The sequence below is a fragment of the Nannobrachium achirus genome (assembly GCF_963921795.1).
Source record: "Nannobrachium achirus genome assembly, chromosome: 4".
NCBI classification, from domain to species: domain Eukaryota; kingdom Metazoa; phylum Chordata; class Actinopteri; order Myctophiformes; family Myctophidae; genus Nannobrachium; species Nannobrachium achirus.
Genome location: NC_137813.1, coordinates 4,129,695 through 4,153,437, shown reverse-complemented (window position 1 = coordinate 4,153,437; position 23,743 = coordinate 4,129,695). Strand labels below are relative to the sequence as shown.

Below are 23,743 nucleotides of genomic sequence, written 5' to 3'. Positions count from 1 at the left end.
CACACACACACACACACACACACACCTTTGAGTACAAGAGGAATTGGACAAGCTTTTCTCTCGCTATAAATAATGACTTTGATGTTTTGTCTCATCTCTGATGGAGATGATGATGATGATGATGATGATGATGACATACCAGGTTGCTGGGATTGGCCATTACTTGCAGGAGGCTGGGATGATTGTAACCTGAGAGAGAGAGAGAGAGAGAGAGAGAGAGAGAGAGAGAGAGAGAGAGAGAGAGAGACAGACAGACAGACATGAGAAATGCAAATCTACGCAAATCTATCCTCTCGTTCTCGCATTTTGTTGCGAAAGACCTGGAATGTAAGATAGAATGTGAGATAAGTCACTTTCTTATTTCATTGAAATTATCATTATTAATATTATTATTGTGCAATATCATTGTGCATTAGTTTGTGTTTGCTTTTTTTAAATGTTTTAATGCATTGTTATTGTGTGTATTCATTGTGTATTTCATTTTGTCTTTCTCTTTTAATGTTCCAAATAAACATTCATTCATTCATTCATTCATTCATTCATTCATTCATTCATTCATACACATATTATGTAAATGTCCAGACTTCAAAAGGAGGATCTCTAGTATCTACAGTATGTGTGAACGCAACATTCCTGATCAGTAGGATCAGACACACAACAGTCTTTATGCAGGAGGAGCAGCTTAATGTCCCATTTGGCTCAAACAGCTCAGTGTGTGAACGGTCGAACGCAGTGATTGTCCAGTGAATTTAGATTCAGCGAGTGAACGCTTGTTGGCGACACTTCTATTGTGGAGGAGAGAAGAGAGGAGTCCCCCTCCTCCTCCCGAGAGGAATCATGGCCTGGTTACATACAGTACATTGTTTTGTAACCCAACCATGTAATCTAGCTGTATATATTTTGTTGTAAGACAAATAGCAAACAAAAAAAATATATATATAACGTTCTGAAATGTGTTTAAAGTTTCAGCCCATGTTGTTTGGAGCATGAGTCAATGGCCACTTTGAACACACATAACATTCTTTAACTTCATTACCCAAGAGTCTCTGCAAGCATCTCAGGTGAGGATTTGCTAGTCTTCGCTTTCACTGTCAGTTCTGCCTTGGTGGCTTGGCAAATGCCAGAATGAAACTCATTGCTTGATTGATGAATACTTAATTAGCAGTTCACATAGGAAAAGCAAAAGACAGAACCATTCAGATACAAGGTCTATTAAAGGACCTACACCATGAATTTTCACTTTTTCTATTTTAAAACCTTTTTTTGGGGTCCCACTGGCACCTTCTATCCTCACAAAGTCCTATTTCTGTACATTGTGTCTTTCTCTGGTTTTGGGAAGACAGAGATGAAAAGCTTTCCACAGGTTCTCAGAACAGTGCTGTTCTGAGAGTTGACGCATGTGACGTCACACGCGTTTCCCGTTTTTTTTTCAGAGTAAAAAAAAAAAAATATTCAAAAAAATTTTTTTTCAAAGTTTTTTTTTCAAGTTTTTTTTTCAAATAAAAATTTTTTTTTTTGTTTCAAAAACTGTCAAAAAGTCAAAAAAAAAAATCAAAAAAAATTTTTTTTCAAACTTTTTTTTCAAAACTTTTTTCAAAAAATGTTTTCAAAAAACTTTTTTTTTCAAAAACTTTTTTTTTCAAAAACTTTTTTTTTTCAAAACACTTTCAAAAAACTTTTTTTTTCAAAAACTTTTTTTTTTTCAAAAAACTTTTTTTTTTTTCAAAAAACTTTTTTTTTTTCTGGAAAAACCCCACTAGATGCGCCCCTGAGCAAACAGAGGCCGTTTTGGTATTGCAGCTGGAGAGCCTCATTATAGTAGAGCTAGAACAAACAAAAAGAATGGTCAGAGTGTTTGTTGAGGGTTAAAACCTGTCTAAGACTCAATTTTGAGCATATATTTATACAAAAAATATAGTTTTAAAAGCATGGTGTAGGCCCTTTAAAGGATTTAAACTCAAGAAAGCACCATGGCTTGTTTACATTGGGGTCATTTTGTACTCAAGTCATTGTCTCCCCATACTTAGTAATACAGTCAGTCAAGCCCCTAGCAGGGACCCCCTTGAGGCTATACATGAGTGGAAGGATGATTGTTATTGCTTAAACATGTAACTTTATAATTGTGTGGGACATAACGTGTTACTAGTTGTTAACAAGCATAGTGCTGCTTTAATTATCGAGTCCTGACCACCTCTGGTTTGAGTCTAATTATGGTTGCATAATGTGTGGTTATGTTTCATGTGTCTGATCATTCATAGTTCCTAACATTTAATTCCTTCAAACTTGCAACATAAAGTTGACCATTGTTGCTCTTTGAGGCGATTATAAGATGCATTATGTAAAGCTTACATACCAGCTTACATAAAAATCTGCAGTGCCATACCCTACTTCCATCAGTAGAGGGCACCAGCCTCAATGAAAATGCACAGCACAAAGCATGTCTCCAAGTTCATGTACAAGTGAATTTTACTGCTTTGGGAACTATAGCAACGTCAACACTGTTGAAGCTGCAATCCATAACTTAAAGAATAAAAAGTTAATGTAAGCACGCCCTATGGTAGAGCATGTTAATACAATATAACTAAATAGTGCATCTGCAGTCTTTGGAGATGGACTCTGTACTCATTGAGAAATGTAGACCCTGGTGTCGGAGAGGACACATAATGGCTGACGAGTAGCTCTGCCTAAAGCTCATAATAACAATATTTCCCTTGGTAAAGCGGGGTTTCCCTCTTGTGTGTGCGGTAGCGTGTTTGGTGGTCTCTCACATGGGAGAGCAGGGTTTGAAACCCGGGTTGGACATAAAACGTACAGATTTCAGCTTGGCATCATTACATCCTATCACTACTACCTATGTCTGTAAATCTAGAAATAAAATGGAAAAAATAAAAATAAAATAATTAAATAACACAACTATGAAATTTAAATAGATAGTTCACCAACAAAATTACTTTTTTTTCTCCATCAATTACTCAGCCCATGGAGACTTGAACTAATTGGTATTGTGTTTAGTTTTTGTTGCATTCCTAAGCCAATAATCTGAGGAGACTCTTTGTGTCTCCATAGGGAACTACTGCTGGTCATAGGAATGACAACAACAACAAACCAATATCCATGAATCAGGTGAAGTCTCCGTGCCATGTTTATTTTGTATTTTCTTTGTGAACTAATCAATTTACGGAACAGAACAACAATATAATTCATTTCCATGCATTTCACTTCAATTACCGAACTTGGAAATTACCCAAAAAATGTATAAACGTTTCTCCAACTGAGGATGTGTCATTTGGTCTTTCTTGGCTTTAGGGGAGAACGATGCAAATTCAACTCCCAACAACCAGGTGGATGAAAGAAAGCCGTTGAGTTCGCATGGAGAGAATGCAAAACAACATACTACATTTCCCTGTGTGCTACTTTACCACATGACCCACATACCACAGTCTATACACAACCTCAGGCTTATCACAGTCAAAGTAGTGCCGATGCTCTTGTTCCCATCCATGTTTACATGGATGGGACGTCGATAAGCATTATTTAGAGTTTTATTAAGATCTCTGTCCTCTAATGAGAGATAAGATAAGACTTCATTCATTGTCTGTAACAGCTGGAGGTCCCTTATAACAGTGGTTCTCAATCTGTGGGTTAGGGACCCCCAGGGGCGTCCCCCCAATTATGTTGAGGGGTCCCCAGATGATCAGCTTAATGAGCAATATTGTTTTCTCACTCAACAGTAAACAAACCAACATAACGTTTAAGTGAATAGAGGGTATCTGCACATTTCTTAAGTGACAATTTAAGGACCTTTGAAAGCCTCTAAAATGACAATGAAATATTGGCCAAATTGTCAACTATTAGAGGAAGAAATTGTGAAAATAGCCGATCTACATGTTCACAGCATGTAGATCTGCTATTTCCACAATAGAGTCGTGTTATACAAAATGTAATGCCTCTATTGTTCATCAGGGTGGGGGGGGGGGGGGGGGGGGGGTCCCCAGTTAATATATGTGACTGAGCATGTCACTGGGGCAGTCATTTCGGAAGCCACTACTTTAGACCACAGCTGAAATTACTTTTTTTTTTTTTCACTAAAATGTGATAAAGCCACAAAAGCATTTCATAAATATCAGGCTACATTTCACTTAAACGCCAGAGCTTAACTCTGCATGTAAATAAGACTTTTTTTTAATTAATGTGAGAGATCATGCAGTCATTGCAGGTTAGACATTTATTTAGAACTTGAATATCTCAAAAGTAGTATTTCAGCATGGCATCATTCTATAAGCCATATGTTCAAAAACTGTTGGGTCAATCTCCACAACCAATATATAATTTTGTAGCTATGATTCCCAGCTTTCAAATGAAATGAAAAAATGAAAATGAAAAAAAAAAAAAAAAAAAAAAAAAAAAACAATGACTGTCCGTCAGCCGTGCTGGGACACATATGGTTATTTTGGGGGTCACGGCCTGAAAAAGAATGTTGAGAACCACTGCTTTAACACCCTGAAGGACCCCAACACTATTTACAAGTTACCACCATCTTAATCCAGAGTGATTTACAGCACAGGGCAAGATGCCAGGGCAATGACCTGGCATCTTTATCCACACTGTAACATGTTATCTAAATGACATTCTCATCTTTGCATAAGCATGACTAGAGAGAGAGAGAGAGAGAGAGAGAGAGAGAGAGAGAGAGAGAGAGAGAGAGTATAACAATGTGCAAACACAGCAGCAGGATATGTGAGCTGCTGTGACAGCAGAAGGATATCAAATGGAACACAACTAACCACCTTAAAGACTGCTGATCATCCTTGCACATTGATTGATTGTATGGTACAATTCTGTGTACAATTCTGCTTTGGCAATCTAAACATATGTTTTCTCATGCCAATAAAGCCATTTGAATTGAACTGAATTGAGAGAGAGAAAGAACACTATTTGTGTGAGTCAGGTAATCATGGAGTTCTGCTGATTTGATACAACTAGGTCCTCCAACCTGGCTGTAAACAACAGCTTCAGCCTAGAGAGAGTGTGGGGGCAAAGTGCAAAGGTCAGGGGTGATAGTAGCAGGTGCAACAGTAAGTTACTCAAGCAGAGAATGGCAGCTTTCTAGGAACCAGGTCAACTTTAACAGCATAGTCTTGACCTTCATTATGAAGATATCGCTTTAACAACATAAGAATGAGTTTACAGGCTGTAGGGGAGAGAGAGAGAGAGAGAGAGAGAGAGAGAGAGAGAGAGAGAGAGAGAGAGGAAATACGCCTAGAGCTTTGGATTCCGATGGATTGGAGACCATGCTGTATGCTAGAGGGGCAAATCTGTCTGACACGCACAGACACACGCACGCACGCACGCAAGCATGCACGCACGCACGCACGCACGCAACAGTGTGTGCGTGCATATACTCATTACAGTATGGCTTTATCTCAGAGTTCCAGGTTCTCTCACTGCAGAGTGATACAGAGAGAGAGAGAGAGAGAGAGAAAGAGAGAGAGAGAGAGAGAGAGAGAGGGGGAGAGAGAGAGAGAGAGAGAGTGAGAGAGAGAGAGAGAGAGAGAGAGAGAGAGAGAGAGAGAGGGAGAGAGAGAGAAAGAGAGAGAGAGGGGGGAGCTGAAAGGAGTGTAAGACGGTGTGAAAATGTCAGATAAACAAACCCAGAGAGAACAGCTCAAAGAGGACACCAGACACAGACACAGGTAGTGAACAGTACTGTTATTAAACTGCCTACTGTAACATCATTACATTCCCTGTACATGTATTCAACATTTCCACTGTGGTAGAACCACTGGTTCTAATTAGTTTGGAAAATACTTGACTAATATCAGGGTAAAAGCTACACCAAAGTTACCAGTAAGACTCCCTAATAGGGAGATAAGCGACCGTCAGGTCGCAGCGTGATTTTAGGGTGAAATGTGTAGGAGCAGTGTCCAAAAATGTGTTTTAAAAAATGGGCCTGAAGGTGGTGCTATATGGGACATATCCATGTTGATGACATGAGTGTAGACATATACCGATTTGCGTGATTTTAGGGCAAAATCTGTAGGAGCAGCGTCCAAAAATGTGTTTTGCAAGAATCGGCCTCATGGTGGCGTTAGAAGAGGGTCATGTGTGAATTGAGGGGCAACGGTTGCGGAGATATGAGCAGGGCAAAAGTGTGACGTGTGACAGACAGACGGACGGAATGACTGACGGACTGACTGACGGACAGCTGGTGGAGGTTTTGATAGTGAGTGCGACCTGACGGTCACAATAAAAGGTAATTCATTGGTTGGTGAATGGTTGGTGACATAATTGTCATATTTTCCGTATTCACAACAAGCTAAGAATTATCAGCTGTGTGACCTGTAGGATAGCCAAGTAGGGCTGGCATCAATGTAGAAGAAAAACTGTTGCTGATAAACCATAAAACACATGATGAGTCTAGTATAGTCTATCCCACACTTTCACCTGTCCCCCTATACCAGTGGTTCTCAACCTGTGGGTCGGGACCCCCAGGGAGGTCCCCAAATTATTTAGGTTATGATTAACCTACTGTAATGTGCAATGTTTTCTCTCTCAGCAAACAAACCAACATAAAGTTTAAGTGTATAGACTAGAGGGTATCTGCACATTTCTAAAGTGACAATTTGAGGACTTTTTAATACCTCTAAAATGACAAATTAAACATTGGACACATTGTCAAATGTTAGAGGCAGAAATTGTGAAAATAGCAGATCTACATGCTCATAACTCCTTGCATATCGCACTCACACTGCACTGCGCTGACCATCGCCCATAGACTGAATACTATTATGGACTATACAAGGTACACACACACACACACACACACACACACACACACACACACACACACACACACACACACACACACACACACACACACACACACACACACACACACACACACACACACACACACACACACACACACACACTCAACCTCTGTCCTGTGGGGTAATTAACTGAGCAGATATGAACCTGGAAGATTATCTAATCTCACTGGACCAGACTGGCACTGTGTGTGTGTGTGTGTGTGTGTGTGTGTGTGTGTGTGTGTGTGTGTGTGTGTGTGTGTGTGTGTGTGTGTGTGTGTGTGTGTGTGTGTGTGTGATAAAGTGACCTATCACACTGTCTTGACATCGTCGGTTAATCAGAGTCTGATTTGGTGTTTATAACAATGTGTGAGCGTCCAATTATGTCAGCATCCATTGCCATCTGGCCCTGTGTGTGTGTGTGTGTGTGTGTGTGTGTGTGTGTGTGTGTGTGTGTGCGTGTGTGTGTGTGCGTGCGTGCGTGCGTGCGTGCGTGCGTGCGCGTGCGTGCGTGCGTGTGTGCGCGTGCGTGCGTGCGTGTGTGCGTGCACGTGCGTGCGTGCGTGCGTGTGCGTGCGTGCGTGCCTTCGTGACCGTCACACCAGATCTCAATCTGGTCGCCGGGGCAACAGTTGTGTTTCTATAGCAGTGCACAGAGAGTCTGCCGTTGCCATGCCGACAGCCAATCAGAACCACTACATCAATCTGTAAATGCACATCAATCAATATGAACATTTTTATACCACAATCTAGTAACTCATTTTTTCACCCAGTGCCAGTTGCCTAAACTTTAATCCTGGGCTCTGCTCTCCCTCTGCCAACCTGGGCAGAGTCCCGAACCGAGCTCATGCTTCCTTCAGTGCATGAGGAGTGAGCAGGCCGCTTCTTATCACCTGACAGGAGGGAGCTTCCCCGGTTGGACGTAGCGCGTGGAAGGAACACGTTATTCCAACCAGATCCTTTCCCCTCCATCAGAAGCTCTAGCTGGCCAGGGGGAGGCAGTGTTATTATATATTTTTTTTTAAAAGGCAACAATAAAGAAATATTGCTTTGTGCCTGCAGCACATGAACTGCAGGAAGTAGAGACCTTCATGTGACCTGCTGTACATGCATAACTCACAGGATGTTTACTGTAAGAGCAGCAATACAAGAACACACGCACGCACGCACACACGCACGCACACACACACGCACGCAGGCACACACACAATGACTTGGCTGACAAGCTCTTGATCCAGGAAGATCTATCAGTCGATTGGGTCCAGAATAAAGCTGGCTCTGCAAAAAAAAAAGAAGCTTCTATCGTAGTGTTGTGCCAACAACCACCACACCCCCGTAACACTTTGGTCTGGTGCCTGGACAGTTTGTTGACTTTGCACATCCTGGCATTTATTAAGACGTTTCTAGGTTTTTACAGGGGAATGTACGTATATTTTTATGGTTGCTTTGCCTGGAGTGTCACCCGAGGTCCATTTACCCCAGTATATGTTAGCTATGTGGTTAAACCCAGGTAGGAAAGACAGTAAATTAAAACCTATTTTGCCGCTTAAATATATCCAACTCTGCCACCTATGTCCAGGGATGTGCAGAAAATAGCAGACCTCCAAGCTCACAACGCGTCACTTGGAGGTCGGCTAATTTCAATGCTTGATACCACATAATCTAGCTAATACTGGAGATGTGGCGTAACGGCATGGATTTCTACACAGAAAGGACAATTCTTTCAACATAAGACGCTGCATTCAAGTTCAGGAGAGTTTGGACGAGGCAATTCTCTTGAACGCTGCCTTCAGGTATGGCATGGAAAGAGGGGCATTTTGCATTTCTTTCACCATAGTAAAAACTGCATTCATGGTCTGGAGAGGGCACTTTTTTACAGACGGGTAAAAGGGCAGGGGCTCATGCCCACTTTGATGTCTATGTGTGCACGTGCCTGCCTACTGTATGTCTGTAATCGTGAATAAAACAGATTAAAGCACTGACCGATTGGAATGGAGGAGATCTGGGTGTAAACGTCCAGCATGCGGTTTCCATCCACGTCCACCAGGTAGTTCCCTCTGCTCTCCTCATAGTTGCAGAAGAAGTTGATGGCTGCCACGTTCTGAGGAGAAAACACAAGTTGTTCTGAGCAGGAGAGAACAGAAGTTCTGAGGACAGACACGTTATGGAACCGTAGAGCAGAGGTTCTCAGACAGTTCTCGGGTCAACCCTGTAAATAACCTTTTCATCCACATCACCCCTGAAAGGGCTCTGCTCACAGGACCGTTGCGTTTCTTTCCGTTTGCTGCATGATTAAAACGCATTGGATTTGGTGTGCAAGGCTGTGCGGAATCCCCACTGCGGATCTGAAGAGTCATAAAAGGAGTCAATGAGCGCATGCGACAAGACGCACAAATCGAACTGGGTTCGATCGGGGGAAAAAAAACGCACAGCCGCAGCCACCTGCCACATGGCAAATTCGGAGCCGGTGTGCATGAGGTCATAGAGAATCATTGTTTTCTTTCAAAAAATGGAAATGTCCGTTTTTTTCAAAAAGAGAAAAACGCGTCTATGTGCAAAGGGCTTTACACTGTTACTTTACAGCACCTTACATTTCTGTCAAATTATGTAAATCTTTCCCCCTAAGATCATGATGAGTAAAACTTGAGAGAATATCTGTTTAGTTAGTTTGAACCGAGGGGGTCTGGTCAAGTGGTTCTGGGCTCTGGGGGATGTGCAGTTCCAGACTCCATTCAGCATCCAGAGATTGTGGAATAGTTGTCTGACTACATGATGCTAGCGGATGAGCAGACTTTCATGGCATTACATCACAGCTTCTGGAGCTTTAATAAGGAATGCCTAAGTGATACTCATAATGTATTCATGGGAAGGGTTAAATTCCCTCTTTATCTTTCAGTGGAGACTTTTCTTGAGAGTGAAAAGGACTATTTCATGAATATAATGCACTGCTGAATAGTAAATGGAGCCTGCGATAGTTATTTTATTTGTGGAAGGAAGGATGTGTTGTTGCTATCTCCCTGGACCCAGTCTTCATTAAGCAATTCATTCACACCCCCACAGAGCAGTCCGTCCCCTCATGTTCATTCTCATTGGCTACAAGCTTAATTCTCATACGCCCTCTTACCCACAATGCATCACAAACAGTCTATTTAAGTAACTTCCTGTTCTATGTTCATTCTAGATGTTTAGCTGTTACTACTGGTTGTGTAGCTGTATGTGTTAAAAAATCCCTCCACCTCCCTGTCCTCCTCCTTGGAAATGTAGTTACTCATGTTATATTGTTTACAGATTCTTCTGTGTTCTATGAATTATGATGTGATCTCTTAAATCATGCAACTGAAGGTATAATTATTCTCTGTTCCCAGGGACAGAGTAAAGCACTTTGCACAAAAACGTGTTTTTCTCGCACGGAAAAAACAGACGATTCCATTCTTTTTAAGAAAACAATGATTCTCTATGACCTCATGCACACCGGCTCCGAATTTGCCATGTGGCAGGTGGCTGCGGCTGTGCGTTTTCTTCCCGATCGAACCTGCGTCTTGTCGCACGCGGTAAAAACTCATCGACTCCTTTTATGACTCCTCTTGGGATCCGCAGTGTGGATTCCGCACAGCCTTGCACACCAAATCCAATGCGTTTTAATCATGCAGCAAACGTAAAGAAACGCAACGGTCCTGTGTGCAAAACCTTTACTCTGGAATCATGGAACCTTTTGCCATTATTTATGACTCTGCCCTCTGTGTCCAGTCACTTTTTGAAGCGGTGAAAGCCGCTTCCAAGGAGTGGCTTTGTGTTTCCCGTACATGTCCATATATGGTCATTCCAGTCCAGAATGAACAGGCTTTGTCTGTCCCGTGCCTGTCCCGTGCATGCAGAATTGAGGATTGGTCAAGCTTTACATGACAATTTGGCCCTCCAAACAAAATCATTCATTCATTCAGAATTCATAAAAATATAGAACTAAAGCACATAGAAGTAGTATAGATCTAGAACACATAATGTATAGATCTAGAACACAGATTTCACACATAGAATAAAAATCCACCGCTTCACTTCGAAACGAGGTTTGATTTTAATTTTTCTAAACAAAGCAAAGCATCCGTACTATAGATGCCCCAACCATCTAAGCTGACTCCTTTCCATCCAAGTGTAGGAGCAGCGGTTCTACTCCAAGTCTCTCTCGGGTGATTGAACTTCTCACCCTGGTATCTCTAAGGGAGATACCAGCCACGCGTCTGAGGAAACCCATTTCGGCCGATTGCACCCACGACCTTATACTTTTGGTCATGACCCACACTTCATGACCGTATAGGTGAGAGGAACGAAGATTGCTTGGTAGACACTAGACAGAGAGCTTTGCCTTCCGGCTCAACTCTTTTATTATGTCAGATATATATATGGGTAGATATGGGTGTGATAACTGTAACAGGGGGGCCCGGGGGCTCCCCTGAAAGCAGTGTAGTAATACATTTCGGACAGGAGGTCCCCGACCACAGAAAAAAACAGCCTTAACCCTCACGATGTACACTTTTTATGTCACAGACAAGACAGTTAAGGTCCTCAAAAGATTCTTACGAGACTACCTGTCCTACTCTGTCCAGAGAAACGTACTGATGCTCACCACTAAAGACTAAAAATATGAAGTGTGAGCTTTTATCAGTAATGTAACAGCCGTGTGGAATTCAGATACTCACAGATGGGTATTGCTTCTAAAGAAGACAAAGTCAATTTACCCTTACAGCACTTTATTTATCCTTACAGAAAATGAGGCTTTTTGGAAGTTTAAAGCTTCCTTTTATTCACTCAGTGGTATTACACATGTGCATTTAAAAATACAAATGCAAATACAAAAATAATTGAAAAGAAATCAATCAGGATTTACCAATGCCTTAAATTAGGCTTGTTCTAAAATAATTCCAAATTTAGATTTAAAAGCAGGAGGTTCCATTCGATTTAGATAATTCCAAAAAAGTATAATATTTAACACCAAATAGGTTTAATCTCCAAATAGAGAAATGAACCTCTTTTAATGTAAGTCAATTTTACCTTCATCCATGTGGAACCAACTGCTTGACATCTGAGCAAGGTGCAAGATAAGAATCCCCAAAAAAGAGCGCAAAGGGGCAGAGGACCAACGGCAGGGCCTGAGCCCTCCGTGTCCTCCAAAAATCCCCCAAAAAGCCTAAAAGATGCTCTGGTGTGAGCCGTTATATACGATGGTTCGATCTCAGGGAAATTCCCCAGACATATGTATGTGTGCGTGTGTGCACGTAGGTGTGCACACTCACACAGGAACTTATCTTGCATCTTTTTCAGACATGGACATATGCTGAGGTATGCAGAATGCGCTGATCAGTGATGAAAATAGACATGCATGTCTCAAAAATATCTGCTATAAACTACACCAGAGCACTGGCATGAGACGTTACACTCCTGTAACAACAGCCAACGAGTAGGGCTGTCACCACCATGACCTTTTACATGACAGTTAACTGTTAGGGTAAGTGTAAGTAAGTAAGTTATTGTAAAAAGGTTAAAGCTCTATATTCTGATAGTAGTCCTACTCATAGAGTGTTTGTTTAGAGCAATTATGACACTTATTTTATCCATTTAGGCCTAGAATTATTGAATGCTTTAAATATTGAAAAATAGAGGATCTACAAGCTCGCAGCGCGGCACTCGGATTTTTTTTTAGCAAGTCTTTGAATATATCTATTCAAAAGTGAACATTTGTAACTCAAATATTTGCTTCTGGGGGGGGGTCCCTGGAACAACATATTTTGAGATGGGGTCCGCGGCCAAAGACCTGTAATTTTGGAGGTCCTTGACCTGAAAACGTTTGAGAACCACTGATTTAGAAGAAGGATTTAGAAGTCGGGTCAAAGATATCCAAAGACACATTTTCACGATTTTTCAAAAATAGCAGATCTACAAGCTCGCAGCGCGGCACTCGGTGCCGCACTGTGAGCTTGTATATCTGCTATTTTTCAATAGTTAAAGCACAAAATAATGGTTAAAGTGGTTAAAATCTAACGCGACTCAGGCTCGTTCCAGGTATTTGAGGGTTAACCAAAGAAAATCACAATAATCACACAAATAATTGTGATTGTGGGGGTGTGGGGGATATGGGGGCTTTTTTTCTAGTCTGTCAATTTGAAACAGATAATGGTATTTGCAGCAGAGAACGTGCCTTCCTGTTGCGCATACAGATGAAGATGTGCAGATAATGGGTTGGAGAGAGAGAGACGCAGAGTTTTATGCTGCTTCACCAGACATGTACTGTATACAGTATGTATTATTATTATTGTTGGGACATGATGCCTCCTGGCGAAGGTTTGCGCTCCACTGAGCACACCTTCCTATCTGGAACCGCTTCACTGGCTGGAGATAATAGAAGAGTATGTATATGCAGGGTTCTGTCGACGTGCTCGCACGCACACACAAACCTCTTATCTCCAGAAAATAACCTTTTGTGTTTTTATCGTAGATTTACGCCCCCACCAGATCGCTCTACAGCGTCACACAAAGGTATAAAAAGTAGCAGCTCCACAAGCTCGAAATGCGACGCAAAAAGACACCTTTTGAGCTTGTAGATCTGCTACTATTTATACTTTTGAATCTGAATCCTAAGTACGTTTTGGACGTATGAGTTTTTCCACCCGAAAGAGACGACCTATACAGTGTGTGTGTTACTAATGTATGTGTGTGTGTATGTGTGTGTGTGTGTGTGTGTGTGTGTGTGTGTGTGTGTGTGTGTGTGTGTGTGTGTGTTACTAATGTATGTGTGTGTGTGTGTGTGTGTGTGTGTGTGTGTGTGTGTGTGTGTGTGTGTGTGTGTGTGTGTGTGTGTGTGTGTGTGTGTGTGTGGGTACACAGCACTGTGTGAGTGTGTTCCCTCTAACGCTACAGACAATGACCATAATGCTTTGCAACGCTCGAGCAATATGCACTTTATACTGCACATCCCCCTCTCCAAATGTATGCAGGCGCACACACACACACACACACACACACACACACACACACACACACACACACACACACACACACACACACACACACACACACACACACACACACATTGAACTGTTACATAACGGTGCACCCTGCAAAGGCAAAACTAGTAAAATGGACAGATCAAGGAAAAGGTGCAAGCACGCGTGCACAGACGCCTGCACACACGCACACAAGCACTCACTCATGCACACATACTGTACACGCAAACACTCACACACATGCATGCGCGCAAGCAGTCACTCAGTCACGCCCGCACGCACACACGCAAGCTCTCACACGCACACACACAAACACACGCAAGCTCTTGCGCGCACACACACGCGCCGTTGTAGATGCCTGTCCCCTCTCAAAGACTCACTGAAAAGAAAGTACACTGTCTACACTATACTATCACTTACTAAATATCTGTAATATTTATGAAAAGGGAGTACAATGTCTCCACTACTATCACTGACTGTATAAATGTGTAATATATACAGTAATACACACTATTAATGTATAGCATGTGTCATACATTAATTTTATTACATGTTGTGACATGCCACACTTCTTTACTTGTTGGCCTGCTCCTTTTTCCGCTCTATCTTTTCTGATAATAGCCAATCTACAGGCTGCTATTCACTTTATAATTCTTTTACAATACCTTATCTGAAGGAATTCTCGACTTTCAACCAGACTATTGTATCATTGTAGTCCATAACAGCAACATCATATTCTGCAAGCATACAACACTTCACACTGTGACACACTGTGAGCTTGTACCTTTTTTCTTATCTATTTCAGGGCTTACGTGGTTAAGGAAAGTCTAGTTGAAAAGCAGCTGTGAGGCTGCAGCTGCAGAACCAACACACAAAACTCTGCAACTTGTTGGAAAGGAACAGCCGTCCTGGTTTAACCCTGATCTGCTGGCAGACAGGCTGTATCTTCACTGCAACACTACGCTGTGTGAGAGCTGCAAACAGCACTCTATGCTTCTTTATCTTTAAGTAAAGGTAGTGATACCACAATGTAGCACCACAAATACTCTGTTATGAGAAAATAGCACGTCTGCAAGCCTGTTAGAACAGCTAACTTCTAATAGACCAAGTATATAATTTCCAAAACTGGTTAAATAATGTACAGTATATTTTTGTATTTATGTTCTTTGCCTAGTAGAAGTACTGTATAAAATAAATTTCCCAAATATTTTTCAGAAACGTAAGTTCTGACAATTATTTCTCCCTGTTAATAATACCAACCTTTATTGTATTTTGTATCATATTCATCACTGATTAGTCACGTTTACAACGAGGTACAGCTTGTATGGATGGAGCATTCGTGGAACGAGCAACACAGCATCGTGTGTGGGTACAGTAGCAGCCCCGCAAGATCTGTCCTGTTGTCATTCACCCTCGTTGGGAGCTTCAAGTGCTGGCATGGTGTGTGGGTACAGTAGCAGCCCTGCAAGATCTGTTCTGTTGTCATTCACCCTCGTTATGAGCTTCAAGTGCTGGCATGGTGTGTGCCATGGTGTGTGCCATGGTGTGTGCCAGGCACAGGCTGGCACCTGAGCAACTCTGTTGAGTTGGTGTTTAGGCTCCATGCAGCAGCACTGCTCCCATGGAGAGATGCCATGTTTGTTCCGTCAGGATAAGGCCTGTGCAACAGGGTAAGACCAAGGCTACACTAATCTGGATCTTTTTTCTAAACTCAGATTTTCTTATATCCGCATAGAAGATGATCTAGGTCCACACGACAACAATATCTGGGTCTAAAAGAAATCCATGCCTACACAGATCCACTGAGAAGCGGATATTTTTGTAAATCTTCACTTGTTTATCCGGTTACAAAAAGATCCGGTTTAGCGGCCGAAATCTCCAGCTTTGTGTGGCTGCAAGCCCCGATCGCACAAAGAAAGGTCCAGATTCAGAAAGATCCAGATTTATGTAGCCTAGGCCTTAGTGGAAGCTGGTCTCATACAGTAGCTTCTATTGAGACATTTAGACCCTGTGTCTATAGGTGAGTACTCCAACTGCCAAGAGAGAGAGAGAGAGAGAGAGAGAGAGAGAGACCGGCACGTGTGGCAAGGGACTGGATGGCAGAGGATGGGAAGAGGAAGAGAGGGAGGCCAAAGAAGACGAGGAGACAGACAGCCTAGGAAGACCTTTAAGTGAGATGGGAGTCAGCTGGCATGGAGAGAGAAGGGTTGCCAGGGACCGGAGCAGATGGAGGGGACTCGACGCCCAGAGTTCCAAAAGGAACCGGAGGAATTAAGTCTAAGTCTAGTTGAGACATAGTCTCGCGTAGCCAGACAACTATTCCACAATCTCTGAATGCTATATAGAGTCTGGAACGACAGCTCTCGAACGGCGAGTATCGGAAGTAGTCACTGCTGCCCTGGACTGTAGTCCCATTGGAAACATAACAAAAACACACTCGCAAAGACAGAGTCAGTCGAGCTGCATATTCTTGTTATGGGTGTATAGTTTAAGAAAACATTTGAAAACATCATGGAAGTAACACCAACACCCCCAAAAATATTGAAAGGAGACATAACACTTCCAGTAGGACTTGTTATCACTACTGCAGCGGGTGCGTCACATTCGCTCTATCTCGCACTCATCATTATCATTTCCGTCTCCCAGACTGTTGACGGGAGCATTTACAAATCGTGTTAGGCAACAGTCTGGCCACGCAGGACTAGGTGAGACATGACCTTTGACACCATCCTGTTTCTGGTTTGACACAATCTTTTACCTGAAGGTCAACATCCAATGTATCCCCTGATCAAGCAAGAAGGCTCTATTAGCTCAATGGTTAAAAAGAAAAGTAAAATCAGCACAGGTTCAAATAGGATTGTTGCATAGTGCAGCTTAAAGTAGGCTAACAGTACTCGAGTAACAGTGTTTTCCACTAGTCATTAAAACTAGGGTTTTCCGATTAATCGATTTTTTTTTTTTTTTCGGAATCGGGATTTTTTCCTTTGGGCGATTTAAAAAATAAGAAATCGTAAAATCGATTTTCACTTTAATTAGGGTAATTCTTACTCATTGGAGCCTTGCACGGGGCAAAAAGTGCACAGCCCGGTCCTCCTAAAGCAGGACGACAAGGTCCAACACCAAATTAATACTACTTTATCTCTGATGTGTAATTTCTTTGATGCATGTGCAGCGCACGTCAGACTGGGCAGGGCTCACCACATTAGATTTTGCTATTTGGCTATATAACATTTTTTTTAAATAAAACAATAATAAAAAAAATCATGTCCTTGCATTTTTTAAATGAAAACAACATAGTTGAAACAATGCATTATTCTTTTACCAAAAAATCGAAATCGGAATCGAAAATCGACTTTTCTGAGAAATAAATCGAGATTTTATTTTTAGGCCACATCGAACAACTCTAATTAAAACTACTGCTGCTGCTGCTGCTGCTGCTGCATGCTGATGCAGCACAGTGAGTCTGGCTGGGGTTCAAATCCTGATGAAACCATCACATCCTGGACAGCAGTGATGCAGCAGCATGACAACACTACAGCTTTCTGCTTCAGCTCTGACTAACCCCAGGGCTCCACTGGCGGCGTGGCGTTGCTCTGCGTCTTGACGGCGACTTTGACGTCCGACCGGCTCCACCGCAGCGCAGCGGCTGTGACTGTGAGGTATTCATTCTATGGCCAATATAGCCCATTTCCAAAACAACATGAAAATCACTTTCAAACAGGAATAAAACTATTTGTGACCTGAATGTGAACGTATAGAGCACACTATGTTCACAGCAGAGAGGAAGCAATGCACCACTGACCACTTTGTTTTGTCATGATTATAGCCTGTTGTATTTATACATAATTTACATAAAAAATATGCTAGGATTTTTGGGACATCTAGTCACCCTTGTGAATGGATAGCCAACAGCAGAAACGCACGTATATAGCCTACATTTAAATATACAAAGCATTTATTCATATTTTATACATGACTGGACGTTGTGGACGCCGTCAAAAAATTTAACCGGGGCGATTTTCGAGTTTGGACGCCGTCACCGGAGCGTCCAACGTTGACGTTACCGTCGGCAGTGGAGCACCCTTCATTGATTAAAACGGGAGCGTTCCCAGCGTTGACGTTGACGCGACGCTCGACGCGCCCGGTGGAGCCGGGGGGTTACTGTCACTCCTAGAGCTCAGCATGGAGAACTAACACCAATATGAACATGTTATCATGCATGCTCAGTGCACATCCACACATTACACTTTTTACACATCTTCTCCTCTTACCTGGATTTCTCCAAGCTGTTTAGTCAGCGCCTGAGTGAGGACAATGCAGAAAGAGACACAGAGAGAGACACAGATAGACATAGGAGAGAGAGAGAGAGAGAGAGAGAGATAGTGAGAGAGAGAGAGAGACAGATAAACAGACAGTCAGTTTTGAGTTTCTGCTAATTAAAGATCAACCTTGAAAGGCAAATGTACAGTATTGAGTGTCCGTGTCCGTGTCCGTGTGTGTGTGTGTGTGTGTGTGTGTGTGTGTGTGTGTGTGTGTGTGTGCATGCGTGCGTGTGTGTGTGCTACCTGTGAGCGTGGTCCAGGGACCTGTGTCTTCATGGAGGGACCATCGTACTCAGCAGAGTAGTCCATCTGTGGCTTGGGGGCCGCCTTACTGACATACCTGGAGGCTGGAGAGAGCAGAGTAGGGGTTTTAACAACGATCTCAGCATACATGGTTGACGATACAATACATGGACGATTTTGGTTCATTCATGGCGATACGATACGATTCAATGATTTAAAATCGATAAAGTAATTATTTAGCAAAGAAATGTAATGTGTGTGAAGCGTGTCGATATTGCAGTTTTTTTAAAGGGAAATATGTATTATTGTGGATATAAATATAAAAACACTGTGATTCTTTCGAGCTTGTAGATCTGCTCCTTTTGCTAGTTTTGGCTTTGAATCCTGACAGTGTTGGACTTGTGAGGTTTTCCATCTGACAGTCAGAGTGGATCTGTGAGCACACAGCAATCAGCCTGATTCAGTACAGAACACCTGGAAGCTGAGAGAAATGATCTGAAAACTCATCCTGTGTGATTGAGACGACCACCAGACATTACAGTTTCCTTCAGAGAGGCCTGCTGTTCCCTCCAGATATGTTCATCTGAGACCCATTCACTGTCTGCTATAATATTAATAACCCAACAATCTGCTATAACCAGTAAGACTCCCTAATCAGGAGATAAGCGACCGTTGGTCGCTTATCTCCTGTCACACTGCTGACATCAGTATGACATCACACCGTACACAAATGACCCTTATATAAGACCGGCATTATCTACCGACAGATTAGTAACAAGATGTCAAAATCGTTGAAGGTTGAATCTCCAGATATGGAGATAACCAACACATCACTCCATATATGGAGATAACCGACGAATCTCACTAAGTCTGACCTCACAAGCCCCATATTTGGACACGAACAACATATAACTCCATATATAGAGACATAGCTGCTGACATCAGTATACATCACACTGCTGACATCAGTATGACATCACACCGTACACAAATGACCCTGACGGCACACACCAAGCAGTGTGATGTCATACTGATGCGGAGATATGAGCAGGGCAAAGGTGTGACGTGTGACGTGTGACCGACGGACGGACGGACGGACGGACGGCCGGTGGAGGTTTTGATACTAAACTGCGACCTGACGGTCGCAATAACCCAACAATCTGCAATAACCCAACAATCTGCAATAATAACCCAACATTCCAATTAACAGCAACACGCCTGAGGCACACAGGAACCTATTCTAACCGCTCAAGCCTCATTTCAAAGGCCTCAAGTCACAATCACAGCCGTTTCAACAAGCTCAAAGTTCTGCAAATCCCCTGAAAATCTACTGTCTTGTCAATGGCAGGATGTGTGGAGTTTTGAAATGACACGTCTGTACAAGCTCACAACGGGTCACATCATGGCACACTGTGAGCTTGTAAATCAGCTATTTCCAGTAGTCCATAACATGTTTGCCCACAGTGACCAAACAGGGACGAACGCAGGGCAGCCATGGCTTAGTGAGAGCCGTCTAGCCATGAGAGGGTTGCTGCTGAGCAAGACACTTTAACCCCTAACTGAACTGGCCCTACGGGACAAACAATGTATAATAACAGTACTACACCATGTGATGGTGTCTTCTCCTCCTGTTATTTAGTTTCCATCTTACCACCACGCCTCTCTGTACAGACAGACACACTGACCAATCAGAAGCAGTCTTAGTGGTGGTGTGTGTGTCTGGATGGAACAGTGTGTAGATCATTGACCAATCAGAGTGTAGATCATTGACCACAGAGGAAGTCACGTTCCTATGGATGGCTGTACACTGTTGGCCACCAGCCAAAACACACACACACACACACACACACACACACACACACACACACACACACACACACACACACACACCCACACACACACACAGGTCAACTAAGATTCCCCAGTTAAAATATGATTATTTGGGGGGTCGCGGCCTGAAAAGGTTGAAGACCACTGCTCTAAACAACATGCTATCTAAACAGCAGTATGTACATATAAACTATACTGTAGCATACCAGCAGCTAAACTATGAACCTGCCTAAATAATCTGCTGTCTAAATTACTTTCACTTGTCAACCGACAACCTCCCCCCCCCCCCCCCCTCTCTCTGCCATTGATTAACAAGGCCTTGACATGTCCTTTAAAAACACATAATGGTGTTTTTACACATTTCAGCACATTTGCTAGGAATCACCATTTACAGTATTGCTTCATTCATTTTTTTTCTCTTCTTTTTGTGTGTGTGCGTGTGTGTGTGTGTGTGTGTGTGTGTGTGTGTGTGTGTGTGTGTGTGTGTGTGTGTGTGTGTGTGTGTGTGTGTGTGTGTGTGTGTGTGTGTGTGTGTGTGTGCGCGTGCGTGCGTGTGTGTGTGTGTGTCCTGAACTGTTCAGTTTTTATTATTTTTAGAACATGTTTTAAACTAGTGAAAATAGCAGATCTACAAGCGTGTAGATCTGCTATTCATAAAGATTTTAGATATAGAGATTATAGAGGTTTCTAACTGACTGCAACGATATGTTACATCAAAAGCCTTTGCGTTAATAAAGTTCTCTGCACTGCAGAACCAAGTAATGACAATGTAAGGTTGCTTAACTTTTTAATGAACAAGGTTGATGATTTTATTTTCTTATTTATTTATTTTATTGGCTTTGGAGATGTTTTATTTTAGTTCACTTAGATCTGAGGCCTATAAAATAAAATAGATAAAGTATAAATAAATAAGAAAACAAAATCTATTTTGTATAAAAAAATCTAATAAAATAAAATATATCTTATATCGGTGTCTATATCAAAACATCTAAAATGGCACATATGCTTTAAATCAGTGTTTCTTAGCTTTTTGGGGAATGTTTTTATTTTTTTATTTTTTTTTGCAAATGTTTGAAATAAATAATAATTAAAAACAAAATGTAGGAAACGAACAATTAAGGGGCCCATAAAACGACCCAGTGTTTGGGGACCAGTGCTTTATACTGTATTAAACGGTACGGTACAACAGCATAATATAGGATTTATAGGCTTTCTAGATGGGTTTCATATCTGTCTGTAACCCATCAGCCAGCACCTGGTCCTTTTAATTGTATATCTATTTCGGACATGGATGCTTTATTCACCGTCAGGGCCGTCACACCAAATTCTGGGCCCTGGGTACAAGGATTCACAGTGGGCCCCCCATGAATGTTAACTATTGAAAAATAGCAGATATACAAGCTCACAGCGCGGCACCGAGTGCCGCGCTGCAAGCTTGTAGATCTGCTATTTTTGAAAAATTGTGAAAATGTGTGCAAGAAACCCATGTTTTCATGTCAGTGATGCTCAAACTTTTTCATGTCAAGGACCCCCAAAATGGTATGTATTTGGCCACGGACCGCATCTCAAAATATTTAGTTCCAGGGACCACCCCGGAAGCAAAATTTGAGTTACAAATGTTCGCTTAAAAAAGACATATTCAAAGATTTGCACACATTTTCACGACTTTTCACGAAAAATAGCAGATCTACAAGCTCGCAGCGCGGCACTCGGTGCCGCGCTGTGAGCTTGTATATATGCTATTTTTCAATAGCTAAAGTTACTAGGGCCCCTCCACCTTGGGCCCTGGTAACTCAGTCCCACTTTCCTACCCCTTGTGACGCCCCTGTTCACCGTTTGCATGCTTAGTAAAAAGGTGGACTAACAGCACAGTACAGTATGTGAAGTGTAGTCAATGGGCTGAAACATGCAAAACATAAAAAATTAACAACCAAAGGGGTGTAATCATCAGCCTCCCACAGTGAGCCTCGCCTTGGGGAGAGTGGAGCTACAATACTGCAGGGACGTGCAGAGGATGTCAGGGAGGCAGGGGCTGACATTTCTAAAGGGGCATTTTGGTGAAAATATCAAAAATAGCAGACCTCCAAGCTCACAACGCGTCACGCTGCAACGTCGGCTATTTACGGTAGCTGATACCATACTAAACTAAGTATAATCAAGTGAATACTGGAGATGTGGCCTGACAGCATGGATTTCTACACAGAGAGGGCAATTCTTTCAACATTCAAGTTCAAGTTCAGGAGAGTTTACTTTGGACAAGGCAATTCTCTAGAATGCTGCCTTCAGGTATGGCATGGAAAGAGGGGCATTTGCATTTCTTTCAACATAGTAAAAACTGCATTCATTGTCTGGAGAGGGCACTTCTTAGACGGGTAAAAGGGGCAGGGGCTCAAGCCCCTTTTGATGTCTATAGCCCCTTTTCGACTGCAGCTTTAGCACCACATTGTACAACACCACACCGCATCACATAAAACTATCTACATTTTCCATTACACAAAAGTACCCCCATCAATAAGAAACAAATTGACCCTTTTAACTGTGATTATCATACAATATAAATGTGTATTATAACTATCCTAATTATAATACACTATAATGGATTATAACTATGATTATAATAAAATATAAAGTATTAATATATTACTATGATAATTATAATACCCTATAATAGATTATAATAGTGGTTATAACACAATAGAATCTATTATAATGTATTACAACTATATCTTGGTGGTCTAAATGAAAAGTCAGTGAGTGATCAGTCATTATGAAGTGTTTGGCCCTGTTTGGCCAATAGCTCAGACCTACTCTGGATTGGATACTTTTTAGTACCACGTTTAGTACCGTTTTCACACCACTCTACCCAGGTCCTTGTAGTGGAAAACCTGGCACAAGTGGGCGGTGTGGAGTGGAGTGGTGTTGGGCCATGTCAGTGGAAACAGGGCTTTTGTGTGCACTGAATTGCGGTGACGGAGGCTGGGTGGGGGTCGGGTGGAGGTCGGGTGGAGTTACCTGGAGCGGAGAGACGGAGGTTGTTCTGCAGACTGGAGGCCAGCTGTCGACTGAGGAGAGAGGACGCCATGGCTCCGGGGCGAGAGACACCAACCCGCAGTGAGAGAGAGAGGGAGAGCGAGAGGGAGAGAGACACCGACCACCACACCAAGGGAGAGAGAGAGAGAGAGAGAGAGAGGACAGTCCTCTATATAGTTCCACTGTCTTCTTCACCACGTCAACCTAGAGACACACACAGAGAGAGAGAGACCTCCACCTTACATTATATAGTAGAGAGAGAGAGAGAGAGAGAGAGAGAGAGAGAGAGAGAGAGAGAGAGAGAGACAGACATAGACTTTAGACTGTAGACTGGTCTCTCATCAACACACGTGACCTGAGATAACCCCACCCGGGCTGTTGAACTGGTAGCGTGGGAGCTTCAGTGTGTCGTTACCAGAGTCCCTCTTTTCCCAGGTGTTTCACCAGGGTGGGCGTGGTTTTGAGGTTAGGGTTAGGGCAGGGGGCGGCAACCCAACATGTTGAAAGAGACATA

General features: G+C 42.4%; 1 protein-coding gene across 1 annotated transcript in view; it reads right to left on the bottom strand.

Annotated features, from left to right (window-relative positions):
• abat (4-aminobutyrate aminotransferase) overlaps positions 1-23,478 on the bottom strand; it is a 37,359-nt gene extending 13,881 nt beyond the window's left edge. The window contains exons 1-5 of the mRNA XM_080724933.1: positions 23,212-23,478; positions 18,370-18,473; positions 18,076-18,105; positions 8,793-8,910; positions 140-189 (exon numbers count right to left, since the gene is read on the bottom strand). Coding sequence (XP_080581059.1) covers positions 140-189; positions 8,793-8,910; positions 18,076-18,105; positions 18,370-18,473; positions 23,212-23,281 — 372 coding nt within the window. The 5' untranslated portion in view covers positions 23,282-23,478. The remainder of the gene's footprint in view (positions 1-139; positions 190-8,792; positions 8,911-18,075; positions 18,106-18,369; positions 18,474-23,211) is intronic.
• Between the last annotated feature and the right edge of the window lie 265 nt (positions 23,479-23,743).